Source organism: Diabrotica virgifera, chromosome 3 (assembly GCF_917563875.1).
Source record: "Diabrotica virgifera virgifera chromosome 3, PGI_DIABVI_V3a".
NCBI classification, from domain to species: Eukaryota; Metazoa; Arthropoda; class Insecta; order Coleoptera; family Chrysomelidae; genus Diabrotica; species Diabrotica virgifera.
The window spans coordinates 128017426-128032077 of NC_065445.1; the positions used below are offsets into that span (position 1 = coordinate 128017426).

Consider the following 14652-nt stretch of genomic DNA (forward strand, 5'->3'; position numbering starts at 1 on the left):
ATTTCGGTAATATGGCTCGATGAATAATTTTCTCGAATTTTTTCTATTATAATGAGAGGGAAGTGTTGGGATATTTTTAAAAAATTCACGTAGCATCTGGATTCTTGTCGCCGTTCCTCTTGGCACAACTCGTTTTCGATTGCTATTGGTGACTTCATTACATGGAAGTGTTTTATGAACTGACTTCTTGACCCAAGATTGTACAGTAAAAGAACCTAGGGAAAATGTATTTAAAAAGGATGTCTTGCAAACTCGCAAATTACCCTCAGCTGTAGGCAAAAAATACTGGAAAGTACCTTCCCGTCTTGTCTCACACCCTACAGTTTTTCTAGCAGTAGTTTGTCGGGAGACTAATCCATTTATATAAATCTTCCTTTGTTCCCAATTTAAGTTTGTCCAAAAATTATTAAATATATCTTGTCGCATCTCCACGGTCAGTTTTTCACAATTCCTGACTTTACTTGTTGTACATTTTTTAGACTTGCATGCTTCACCCAGTTTGCGAGCGCTTCGGGGAGTATTGTGTAACATTTTTCCCTCTTTCGGATTTGTATAACCTAAGTAATCTTTGCCAAGCATTCTTAACTCTTTGTTACGATTTTTTTTCCAAGTCTTACTATCTGGTTTAATTTTTCTTTTTCGTTCTTCATTGATTTCTCCGAAATAAACCTGTCTTGGCACCAGCTCAGAATCCGGCACACTATTTTCTTCAGACACCCTATCTTCGCTCTCAGTCTCCGATGAATCAGACTCTGGGTTATAGGAACTTTCACTGGGTGAAAAATCGTGAGCTGAAGATGTACTTGGAGTCGATGCTCTCTCTGTAATTACATTTTCAGTATGAAGTTCCTCGTTTAACTGTTGGAAGTGGGAGTCTTCTAAATTGTTGGAGGAAAACACATTTTGATAGGAACGATTACTTTCTTGATTGTCAGACAAGGCAAGACTACCAACTTGTTGGCTTGTACTAATAGGAGGAGTAATATTTTCATTTGTCTCCGGAATGTAGGAACTTCCATCTGGTAACAGTACACTGTGGATCAATGTCGTAGTTTCATGAATTAAGTTTACACAGTGTTCGTCTTGGCTCAGATTTTTAGATTGTGATCTTGTGGGCTCTAAACCTTCAGAAATAATAACGCTAGTAGTAGACTCACTTGTGCAGCCATAAGGAATGTTTTCATCAAGTTTCAAAGCCAATCCTAATATTTCAGCTGCCCGTGTTTTCCTACGTCGATCTTGATTGATATTCATCTGTAAAAAAATTTGCATTTAGGTACTACTTTGAGATTTTACTTGAAAATTCAATGCTTTAAACATTGCTTGTTACGTAAATATAACTATTAGGGGATCGAAAATAATCTTTATTATAATTTATCATATAAAAGCAAAATGTTTTGTTTCCAATGTTAGTTAAAACGTACTTTAATATTAATAGCTGCATTTTTCTGTTCTTAAACAGCTTTTCATTATGACAAAATATCCGATATGCCCGTTTTTTGCGCCGCCTATGTACTACGAACACCTTAAGTAATTTTAATTATTTTTGTGGAAAGATCTGCTATCTACATTTCAATTTACTAAAACTCCCTTTGGTGGTTGTGTGTACATTTTTAACTATAACTGTATTATAAGCCTTGAATATGTAACTATCATCTTAACTTAAAATTAATTTATAAGAACTTTAACACACAAAAACATGAGTTAAATTGAGGTTAGGTATTTATTTTTTGTACAAAGTCTTACTTAGGCTGTTAATTTTAGTTGTAAAACACTCCTTACCTTTTGATAACACCAGACACACACGTAAATACAATATTGTACGGCAGAAGAACTAAATAAGATACAAAAAACGAATAATACCGGGAAACTGTTGATAGGCGGTACAACTAACAAACAACAACCACAAATGAGTAGATAGAAGGTATTTCTGCTATTCAGTTAGAAGGTATTTCCGGCATAAAAAACGCTGATTAAGGTAGGATATATTTCCATGATGTTATTTTAAATACTTTGAGAATAGATAGAGTTAGGATATTTTGTTAGAAGATGCGTAACAAGCTTTGCAGTTAGATGGCGCGATAAACTTATTTTTGAAAAAAATGTAGATAGGAGGTATTGGTACTTAACGGTCGAATTGATTTATATTAACCTCCCAGATTATTAAAAAAGTCAGAGCAGGTAGATAGGTATCTATTCCCAGCATTGTTAATTATGCTGTCACGATTTTGAGTTTAGGTACCTACCTAGTACTAAATAACTAGATGGTCAACCCCATGTTGCCTAATTTTTATTTAATGAGTGAAAAATAATTTCGACCACGTCCAAGTAATCTGTTAACCGAGATACACTAGTACCAAGCGGCGCCTAGCGGTTCTCTAGGAAAACACTCCAATAATGCGTCGCAGATTACTTATATGAAACGTGGTAATTCTGTACTCTAAAACCGAGTCAGGTATGACAAAAAGAAAATAATCGTTTCGTTTTGATTCAATTCGAGTCTCTTGCCATCCTCGAGCCATCCTCTGACATCTCTTGTTTCGGAATCTATTCCTTGTCAAAGAGGCTTTACAAAAAAACTGAATTGAACCATAACGAAACGAAGAGGAAGTGCAAATATTAAAATATTTGCACCTGAGTATGGTTAGACTGTCCCCAAGTAGCAATTTTTCGACGCATTGTTTGTCAGTACAAACAAATGCACTGTATATAACGTTGCCCGAGAGCATTTTCAGTTGTTTCGGCCAACGACCCCTAACCCGACTGACATGACGATGTTACAACGTTAAGTAATATCTTTAGTTATATGGGCAACTAAGTTATTACTATCGTGACAACTACATATCACAGTCAAGTTTTTTCAACAATCGCAACTACTTAAAAACGTTATAATGCTAAACTAATTTACGCCCATGGGTTTTCTGGCCGACTAGGTAGTTGTCTCTCACGACCACAGGGCCTTTACGTATAGTTCTATAGATATGTGACACGTTTACGGCAACTTCAGGAGCAAAAAAAGAATTTACTTTATAACCTTACTTTTTTCTTATTATTTTATATTTTATTTTGCTGGAAATTTTCGATTTATTTAACAACCTGTTTATTTGTTTTTTATTAGCTGGTTTCTCCATTGTCCATTGTTTTATCAGTAGATTTGATAAGCTCTAATCTTTGTATCAGCTTTGCTAGACAGGGTTGCCAGGCCAGTTCTTACTCTTTCAGTACTATATCCGTTGCAAGATAATTTGGCTGAAACTCCGACAAAATATGTACTTTTTGTACATATTTTGTCTGAATCCCATCCGAATTATCTTGCAGCGGATAGTAGTTTTGCTTTCAAAAAATCAATTAGAAATTAGTAGATTCTTTTTAGGCCCTGTAAATACAGTAAAATCTGTGTTAACGGTTACCTGTCAAAATCGCCCGGTTTCATAATCAACTTAAAGTAAACATTAAGTAAAGTTCACTTTAAAGTTGACATTTACCCATATATGAATTGTGATAAAGGTAGGTACCAACTTACTTAAAATTTAAAATCCTTAACTGATTATGAAACCGAGCGTTACAATCATTTTGAAAATTCTCCAAACCAATTATATGAAGTTTTCCTTATTTAGATCTGGTATTTACCAGTTTCATTTCTAGACAAGGCGAAAACGGCGGGTTCGAAGGGAAAAATATTCCCATGAAATTTTTTTGCATAATCACATTCGTGAGACATCCCAGAATAAGGTTCAAGAAGTCGCCCAAGTGAAAAGTGGGCCAATTTTTTTTAACAATTTTTTTTAATCAAATTGCAAGAATCAATATTTTTGGCCCGAGCAATTTTTTCTTTAATTTTTTGGACCATTCTGGACAAAAAAGGTCTCTAATAATTTTTCTCTAAAGTTGATCGTTTTCGACTTATAAGCAATTTAAAATTGAAAAAAACGAAAAATGGCGATTTTCAAGGCTTAATAACTCGGTTAAAAGTTATTATTATGAAAGTCAATATATGACTAAATCAAAGTTTGAAGCCCCCCCTACAAGATCCTGAAGAAATTTTCGTCATTATTTTATTACTAAGCTGTTATTTTTAAGTAATAATAATAAGCGCCATTCAACCACTCATTGTTATTAATTAAAAATAACAGCTTAGTAGTAAATTAATGAAACATATTCCTTCGGGATCATGTAACGGTGACTTTAAACTTTGATTTAGTCACTTTCTGACTTTCAAAATAATAATTTTTGACCGACTTAATAGGCCTTAAAAATGGCCATTTTCGCGTTTTTCAAATTTTAACTTGCTTCTAACTCGAAAAAGATCAACTTTAGAGAAAAATTATAAGAGACCTTTTTTGTCCAGAATGGTCCAAACAATCTAAAAAAAATTAGTCCGGGCCAAAATATTTATTTTTGCAATTTGATTAAAAAAAAATTGTTAAAAAAAAATTGGCCCACTTTTCTCGTGGGCGACTTCTTGAACCTTATTCTGGGATGTCTCACGAATGTGATTATGCAAAAATATCTCATGGGAATATTTTCCCAACGAACCCGCCGTTTCCACCTTGTCTATTCTCTGTCCATCTATTATCATCATCTACGTCCTGAATCTTATTTTCGGTAATGACAATTGGAAATTGTAACAAAATGTCTGAAAATTAATTTAGAAATGGGGTGAATATATTAAAAAGCAAATTTTATTTTAGTGATAACAAAATATTGAAATATACCAAACATCTAATAAAAAACATTGCCTACTAGAATTTTTTAAATAATATCAAAAATATACCAAAACAGTAGATATCTACTAAATGTGGCAACGCTGTTAAGGAGAATGATGCACTTCATTGCACTGGTCACATGACCTCTGTCACCCAATAAGAGAGTGCGTTCTAAAGTGGTTGGGATAGTCGGTCCAGGCCGTGTTTGGTCGGCGATTGGACTTCTCGGTTGTGTCATCCGTCTATGGTTGGTAATAAGGTATATTTTAAGTAATATTGGTAATGTTGTTTAATGCACCATTTTGGTTTTTTTGGGATGTAAAGAAAATAAAAACACAAAATATAAAAAATGCAGGCATTTTCTAATACCTTTAAAAGCACCATCAATACATTAAATTTATACAAAACATCTTTAACATAAATTCTGGCTTTTATATTAAAATTATATTTTTTAAATTTACATATTTTTTGTTAAAAAGGTGATAAAAAAATGAGCGCGTGTGTTTTTTAAAGGTGGAATATCCATATTTGACGGTAATCTGAGATGCGTTTATAAATTTCACATCAGGTAATTTTGTTTAAGTCCTTATTTATGTAATTATATAAATTTAAATACCTGATATGATGTCAAAATAGTTTACTTTTTATATAGGTAAAAAAACATAACCAGTCCGACTCTTTGAGCAACCATTGCACGCAGGCACTTTTTATAGTCGCTTCAGTTGTCTTATGCAACGCTTAAGGTTGCCTAGGCAACGTCAAGACAACTCAAAAATCGTCCACCAAATTAGTGCAGAATTGGGTCATCTTCTAGGCAATAACAACGTTGTAACCAAAACGTTGCCACGCGGTAGACAACGTTGTCGCGTCGACAAATTGCTACTTGGGTCCTCTAACGGAGAATGATGAAATAAGTGAAAATTTAAGAAAAATGAGAGTAATTTTTATTTGATCCGGATTTGTTAATAGTCGGAGCGATAGAAGCGGATTTTGCTCGTGATAAGTAATGTGGACAAACTATACGGGGATGTGTTGAATTAGTTGTGTACATAACTTTACCCAACGAGCGGAAACCAGAGTGGGGGACGAGGGCAGTTATAAGGGGTGAAAGTCGCGATTTTTATTTTTTTTTGTGACGCTCATGATCGAGATAGTGCACCAAAATTTGGGAATAAATAGCCATGCAGCCTAAAGCTGCGTGGCGGTCAAAGGGGTGGCGAGCAGGGGTGAATATAAAAATTATAAGGGGTTTTTGTGACGTTCGTGATCGAGATGTGCACCAAAATTTGGGAATAAGTTTAATCTGCTCCTTATAGGTACACTAAAATAAGATTTTGTTGAATGGTCGAATATATGAATTTTACAAATAAAAGGTTATACTATATATAATAAGCTATGTATAACTATATCGAGCACAGTTCTTTACTAAATCTTGCACAAGTACTTTCGCTCTCAGAGGATCATAAGAGCCAAACCACACGAACCACGCTGCAGCGCTACTCTGTGGATCCATAGAGTGGCTGACGATGATTTACCGTGGGCTCTTATGTAGAGTGGCCGGCGCACCCCACACGAGCGTTTGTAGCCGGCCACAGTCGCTCGCATAAGAACCCACGGTAAACTACTTTTGTGGATCCACAGCGTAGCGCTGCAGCGTGGTCCGTGTGGTTTGAGGGTAAGGGACATTTCGTCAAAAAAGGAAGATGTCCCAGAATTCATGCATAAAATTAACAAAACATACTTAAAACTATTAACACACTGGACAAAGGACAAACAGATTAAAATATTTGAGTCTAAATTTTTCGGAGATAGTAGGTACAATTATTGTAATGGTCTAAAAGTCTAAAAAAATCTTTAACTTTTTAAAAAGTTAAAGCTTAAAAGTTTTCTTAAGAACAATTTTTTTACCAGTGAGATTTATAAAGTTTCCTTAATACTTATTTTAACTAAATTATCAAAAATTGTTTTTTTTTTAATGTAAATAATACTATTCCAGAACACCATTCAATGTCTACTTGAATGAATATTATCTAAAGACTGAAACAAGAGCTGCACCGTGGTTAATTGGTACCATTCTGGGGTACATGTTAACTAGGAAAACTTTTAGAGACAGTCGTATATCAAAGGTAAACTTGTTTTTGATTAAATTTTATGTACGTTTATACATAGTTATGTAATAATATACAATTACTATTATTTGCAATTCTTATTATTATTATTCAATATTTATAGTCAATATTAGAGCGGGCCCTGCAATAATACTAATTGAATCAAATTTTTATTTAATTTTATTGCTTTCGTTGTAATGATAGGTAGGGGAGCAAAGTATGCTAAATTTGCACTCACTCGAGCGTTATGGGGGCCTATTGGGTTGTGATTATTGGATCCTAAAACCAAAAAAAAAAGTTAAATAAAATATTCCATTTTAGTGGGAACTTTCCACTTTTTAATTAAATTTTCCATTTCCAACAATCGTTTTTTCCGATTATAGCGCCATCTATCCATAATTCTAAAAAATATCTCGAATAAAGGTTGCTTATTTTTACGTAAAGAATCCAAATCTGCAATAAAAATTTGGGAGTCCCATCGGGTGGGGATAAAACGTTTAAAATAAAATTTGAGTATAGTTTGAAAGGAATTATTAACAACTAACGTTAAAAAGGTTGGTAGAAATATGTTGGTTTTGTATACTTCATCAGTAGGTATTTAATTAAATATTTTACTTAAATATGGGTTACATTAAGAAAAATAATTTAAAACATTATGTTACTTTATATTTACTTGGTTTACATGCAAGACTACTGGGTTTACATGCAAGTTTACATTATTTTTTTTTATAAACGTGTTAAAAATGCAATTTTAAGCATTCCAAAGGAGCCTTAAAAATGTCACTTTAAAGCAATGAGTGCTTTAAAAAATTTAAGGCACTGCAGTTAAAAGTGAAATGTCAAATTTTGAAAGGAAACGTCAACATATTTATATTTAATTTATTAACATTAGTATTAATAGTACAATTTGCGCAATTTGAAAAGGTTTTTTAATTTTTTTTAAATTTAATTTAAACTGTATTATTGCATTATTAACACGTTTGTAGAAAATATATTATATGAATATGTGTTAAAAGTACAGTAATTCGCTTCGCTCATTCTGCAAACCTTCACATGCGTGCCTTAAAATTTTACTTTTAACAATTATATCATTAATAACTACTATTAAAAATGTAATTTTTTATTCCTTTGAAAGTTGGTTGATTCTAAAATTTTAAAAAAATTTGAGGACGTGATTGTAGATGAAATTGATTGGATTTCAGTAAAATTACTACTAGGGGAGTGCAATTAGAACGAAAAGATACAATGTTTCGGAAAAAATCAAACAAGGTTAGATTTTTCTAAAACTTTTTTTGTTAGTTTATAAATATGTTAAAGTAAATAGTTCTACTCACAAATTTCGGCGCTAATTGTTTATTAATTGTTTAAACAATAACAATTTTTTTGTATAAATAATGTTAAGAATATGGGTGAATTCAACATTTTATTTTGATAAAAAATATTTTTTTGGTTTTGATTATGCTGAACCCGAATCTGACATTACAATTTGCAAATTCAAAATGGCGGATTCAAAATGGCGGATTTTTTCCTAAAAATCCTTAAAAAGTAGTTGTAAAATCCGAATTAATTTTTTTTTATAAAACGTGTTTGTTTACATATATGTGGATATTTTTGAGAGGTTGCTGAACCTGAATCAAATTTTGATAATTTAAATTATAAAATGGCAGATCCAAAATGGCGGATAACTTAAAAAATAGTTGTAAAATCATAATTTCTTTACAAAATGTATTTATTTCTACATATATTTATTTTTGAGAGCTTTGATAAACCTAACTTAAATGTTAACATTATAAACTATAAAATGGCGGATCCAAAATACGGATTTTCTAAAAAGAACATAAAAAAGAACATTTTTCTAAAACATTTATTGTCTTTATTTTTAACAGGTTGTTGAATCTGAATTAAAGATTAAAAATTTAAATTTCAAAATGGCGGATTCAAAATGGCGGATATTTAAATGAAAAACAAATAGAATCCAATCAAACAAATATGGAATTTCATTCTTAAAAAAAAAGATAAACAAATAATTTTCACAATAATATTAAAAATTAAAATGTATTAAAAAGAATATTTAAAAAAAAACAAATTTTCGATTAGAAGGATATAATTATATATTGGAACATAGTTTTTAATTCCAAACAACTTTTCTTCATAAAAATTTTCGATATTGTGAAATATAAAGGTACTTTACTCTTGAGTGAAATTCATATTTTTTGACATACCTCGTACAAAATTAATAAAATTTGATATCTGATGGTTGCATCTTATGTTATATACGATGCAGAGTATTTTATAAAGAATAACTTTTCTTCGTAAAACTGATATTAAAAAAGTTATCAATAGGTTCCAAGTTAAGCAGACATACTGTATAAGAGCTAAAAAAATTTTTTTGTTGAACATTTATTATTGTTGAAGCTTATTATTAAATGTATTTTAGGTAAGTTTTACAGAAAAAAGTTTTGATCACTCTGTATATACATTTTTTCAGCTGGTAATTTTCGGTTTTTGTATTACATTTTTGTTATCTTTCTTAGTTTTCTCAAATATAAATTGTTTATTTCATTTTTAAACTAAAATAATTCAGTGTTTTTTAAAGATTGCATCCCAAGCTTTAAAAAAATAGCAAAAAAATTGTATTAGATTTATTCAAACCTGAGTAATACCGTCTTAAATTGGTGGGAATTCAGTAAAACTACGAAGTTCTCAAAAATTACATTTTTCGAGACAACTTATTATTTGAATTAAATTTTTGAGATTTTTTTTTAATAAAACATCGTTTAGTAAAATGATTGAGAGTTAGGTTGTGTAAATTTGAGATTTTTATAAGTAAAATTGTATTAGTTACACATTTTTAAATCATTTTTAAACAAAATTCATGTAAGGCTCACTTTCCGCCCACACCGTACTTATGTCCATACATGTTATTTCTTTTTATTACAACCATAAGATAGCTTATTTCATCTTCTTTCATGTTCGATTTGTAAAATTTCTTTTGATCCATTAGTTAAAGAATTACATTAAAATAACTCAACCGTGCACTTCTTCCAACGCTAGTTTACAGTGCGCCAATGTGTGTGAGAAGGGTGACTTTGGCGTTATAAATAAAAAATTACAGAAGCTAGAGATCTAATTTTAGAAAAATATTTATATAAGGTTTTTTTGTAAAATTCTCTGAGTTTTTCATAGGTCAAGTCAGTTTTTTTCTAAAAATTATATTTTCGGAGTTATTTAAAAAAACATCTAACTTCGCTGTTCATTTGTTTAATAAAAAATGAAGCACCCACTTCTCGAGTAGAACTTTTTGATATGTTGCTTATTAAACATTTCTTAATGAAATTACAAAAAGTTTTATCTTGTTTGATTTTTTCCGAAGTGAAAATCTAAATGCACTCCCCTATACTTATATCTAAGTATTAAGAGTGCTTAACTTTTGCGACTAGAATTTTTACTTTTTTAGCACATCGTAGTACCTATGTGGTGTTTAAGCTTGACTGTGATGCTTCTTTGCGTACTTGGAGGCCATAGTACCTTAAGAGGTCCGGAATATCATAGATTAGAAAATGCTTTTTATATTGCATTAGTTCGACCGTCTTTTGCGTTGGCAGTAGGATGGATAATATGGGCATGCGCTACTAACCACGGAGGTTTGTAAAATAATATATTTTCTATATTTATATTTACCTAGTCCTGAAACTACTTGTGAGTCGTATTTTAAGTTAACTGACTTGTTACTGTTGTATTACTTGGTTGCATAGTAACTTTCAGCCACTTTCACTCAAATTTGAAAAATACACTCCTGGTCAAAAAAATCCGGACACCTTAAAAATAGGTCTCTTTTGATATCTCGAATTTCCTAAACCTAATGTCCGATTTAAGTGATTTTTTATTATATTATTATAGCGTTATTCTTGAAAAAAATCGCTATAATAATATTGTTGCCAGACGTACATAGATTTATGTATTGCTCTAGAACCGGTTAAATGCAAATGAAATTTGCATCTTGCAAGCTATTGCGCATTTTTGGCTACAATTCAGAATTTTATATTCACTATTGGCGCTTATACGAGTAATATGACCAGTACGGGTAATGATCTGAATTTTTTATAGAAAAAATTATTACGCCACTGAGATATTTCACCTTAAAAACCATTTTTAAATTCCTCGTTCAATTTACATCGTTTCAAGGAAACAAGGAACGGAAGATCAAATAGAAGTAATGATAGATCAACAAAAAATAATACAGACAAATTCATACAAATACTTAGGAACAGTAATCAACAACAAAGGAGAGATCGAGAATGATCTTAACAACAGAATGGAAAACACAGGAGAACTATTCCAAGCACTAAATAGAGGATTCCTTAATAATAAAAAAATATCATTAAAGACCAAGTTGACAATAATATACAAAACAATATATAGACTTACGGTGATACAAATATGGAGCAGAAAATTGGATATTAAACAAAAGGTAACAGATCAGAATTCAGGCAGCACAGAGAAAATACCTCAGAAGAACGATCAGAGTAAAAATAACTCAAGGAGAAAAAATTGGCATGGTTCGGACATCTAACCCTGATAGACAATATAATAGACAAATGAAAAGAGTATGGGAAGTAAAATCAATAGGGAAGAACAGAAGAGGACGACCCATTAAAGAATGGAATAGTGATATCTCGCAGATACTACAGAGTAAGGATAAGACTTGGCAGGAAGCAACACGGATGGAATCCAATGGGAAGGAATGGAGAAAGTTCATTAAATGGCCCAACACCGAAAGGTACAAATGGGTCTACTGAATGGGTCTACTGATTAAGTAAGTTTTGAATTCCTCGTTCAATTTACAACAAAAAAGTTTTTCTGGCTTTTTTTCCTATAAGACGCCGTTTTTATGCGAAAAATAAAACATCTTAACGCTTACAAAGTATTTGAATTAAGTTTCTATGGAAACTACCTCAAATACTTTGTAAGCGTTAAGATGTTTTATTTTTTGCATAAAAACGGAGCATCATATGAAAAAAGGCAAAAAAAGATTTTTGGTTGCAAATTGAATGGGGAATTCAAAAATGATTTTTAATTTGAAATACACCAGTGGCGTACTAATTTTTTCTTTACAAAACTTCAGACCATTACCCGTACGGGACATATTACCCGTATGCGCGCCAATGGGGAATATAAAATTCTTAATTGTATGTCAAAATTGCGCAATAATGACTTCTTAACCCCTTTCTTGACAATTTAACAAATTTGTAACATTTTGATTTTAGGCCCTAGGTGAGTTCTAGGTAACGAAGTATATTTTGTTAGTCATATTTTATACTAATAATATAAAACTATCCCTAAATGGCAATAGTTGGTTTATATTTTTATTATTAACGATTTCTGATACTTTCTAATTGATGCCATCTGTCATCTGTTGGATCTATTTGATAAATTTTTGAGAAAATCCTTAACTGGTTTTAGAAACTTTTAATTTTTTATAAGAAATAGTGTGTTTTTTTATTTTGGTGAGTGTTTTATATTGTGCAATAATTATCCTATAAATAGAGAGTGTACATTTTAGTTGTTTTTTGTTTATTCAACTATAAAAAATTGTCACATATTGGGCAATATAACATATTTGTAATAAATTCAAATTTGGTACTCAGCAATAAATAAAAGATACACTTTCTATTTCACAAATTTTTAATTATTTCTAGAAGGGCATTAATAAAAAGAAAACACACTTTTTACATTTTTATTTTGGTTTGCCAAGAGAAAGGTTAAAACCCACCAAATTTAATTTGCTTATCCCAACCAGTTTTAGAGCAATATATAAATCGTCACTCTGTAAGAAAAATTTCAACACCCCGTATCCCGGAAACGAATCATTTGCGAACATACGTTTATAAAGCAAACTGTTATTATTTTCTCATGCAGAGTTACCCCTTAAAATTTGTGATACTTATTTAACAACACCCTGTATTGATGAAAAACATGGCTAGTTGTTAAAGCATCTAACTTTTTTATTATCCAAAATAAGTGACTGAATCAAAAAACAGAATGTTATAGTTGCGTTTTAATTTCAGTATTTTATAAATGTTAGAATATTCCACATGGTGTGGCAAACGTTGAGAACAAACATAGTTTGACTGGTACACCCGGTATACAATGAAAATTTACCTGTCTAGCAACAATATTATTACAGCGATATGGTTAAAGAATAAGGCTATATAATATTAGAAAAATCACTTAAATCGGACATCAGGTTTAGGAAATTCGAGATATTAAAAAAGACCTATTTTTAAGGTGTCCGGATTTTTTTGACCAGGAGATAATATGCGTTCACCCATAGACCTAGGTACCTATAATATTACCTAGACTGGCAGGCATCCCTTTCTAATCGGCGGAGTTTATCAAACCGCTGGCAGTAAAAAGGTTTCGTCTTCGATAAACCCAACGTCATTGGATCAACCCCGTCGGTTAGAAAGGGATAAATTCCTATGCTAATTACAAACACTTTTCTCTGTCGCATTGGTGGTACAGTTTTAAATTGCAGCGCGCAGTCTATATTTCGTAAGAAATCAAATTTATGAACTGCTACAACTTATAATCGAAGGCAAAATCAATAGAAAAAGTGGACCAGGAAGAAGACGCATCTCTTGGCTTAAAAACTTATGACAATGGACGAATATGACCCCCATAGAACTATTCAGGGCGGCTGCAAATAGGATTAAATGGACAAATGTAATGGCCAACGTCCTTAACCCGCCAGTGGTCGCTATATGAGATTTTCTTTCACGGTTTCAGAAAATTGCGCAACACTTTTTTTCTGGGAGATTATACGCGCTGTAGTTCCTTCTAGTCTCCTAACTATCCTCCCTCGACAATCTAATAGACTCGCAAGCTCAGATAGTGACACAGTTTTCTTAATATCACCATATTGTTGAGTCAGTGCGCTTAATGTGAGAGATTCTCTCATCAAGCGACCACCAGCGTCACCAACTATGTATAAAAATTAATTTTATTTTTACCCTTAAAAACTAAAATAATATCCTTTTATGATGTAATAAAAGACGCCTTGGATGTCGTCGATGATATGAAAATCCTATATTCTGTTTCACGGGTTAGTTGTAGATGGTCACTTACCATATATTTTTCAATGTTAAATATTGGCGGAATCAATAGTCACATTTTATATAAAGATAATAATAAAACAGAAAAACGTCGTGTCTTTTTAAAGCAAATGGCTTTATCGTTGATGAAACCTCATCTTTTTTGTAAAATTTTGTAAAAAAGGCAAAAGCTGGATATGTGAGAGAAAATCTCACGTGCGACCACTCGCATAACAACCTACCTAGCGACCAATGCCGGGTTAAGGATACGGCACCGTAAGAAGAAGTCTATATTTATGTCTATGCATTTGCTATATATTCACAAAAAACTACCTTTACTATTAAAGTAAAAGTTTTTCAACCTAATAAAAATATTAAAAAATGTCTAAAAAGATATTTAATTAAAAAACTTATTGGACCATTTTCCTGGTGACACCTCCGTGGCTTCTATAAATTGCAATCCAGATGGATGCTGCAGTGAAGACAAGAGGGAATTCTAAAAGTTGCAATTCACAACCCCGTCTACAGCTTGGTAAATTCCAACGGAAAATGGACCTAGTTACTCTATGGGAGTAATACTCATAGAAAAATAAAAATGTATACCATTTTTATTCAGTTGCAATGCGAAGGCAAAACTGTCTTATTTTTCACTAAGTACAAAGAGCGCAAACCAGCACTCTAAATAGACGATTCTCGCCTCTTGTTGGAGGCATCATCAGAGAGGCGTAGGTTTGCTGTTCTCTG

At 31.8% G+C, this 14652-nt stretch overlaps 1 protein-coding gene across 3 annotated transcripts in view; it reads left to right on the forward strand.

Annotated features, from left to right (window-relative positions):
• LOC126881305 (nose resistant to fluoxetine protein 6-like) overlaps nucleotides 1-14652 on the forward strand; it is a 156380-nt gene that overhangs the window by 118303 nt on the left and 23425 nt on the right. For all 3 annotated transcript variants that reach the window (XM_050645508.1, XM_050645507.1, XM_050645509.1), the window contains exons 9-10: nucleotides 6703-6832; nucleotides 10272-10458. In XM_050645508.1, the coding sequence (XP_050501465.1) occupies nucleotides 6703-6832; nucleotides 10272-10458 (317 nt within the window). The remainder of the gene's footprint in view (nucleotides 1-6702; nucleotides 6833-10271; nucleotides 10459-14652) is intronic.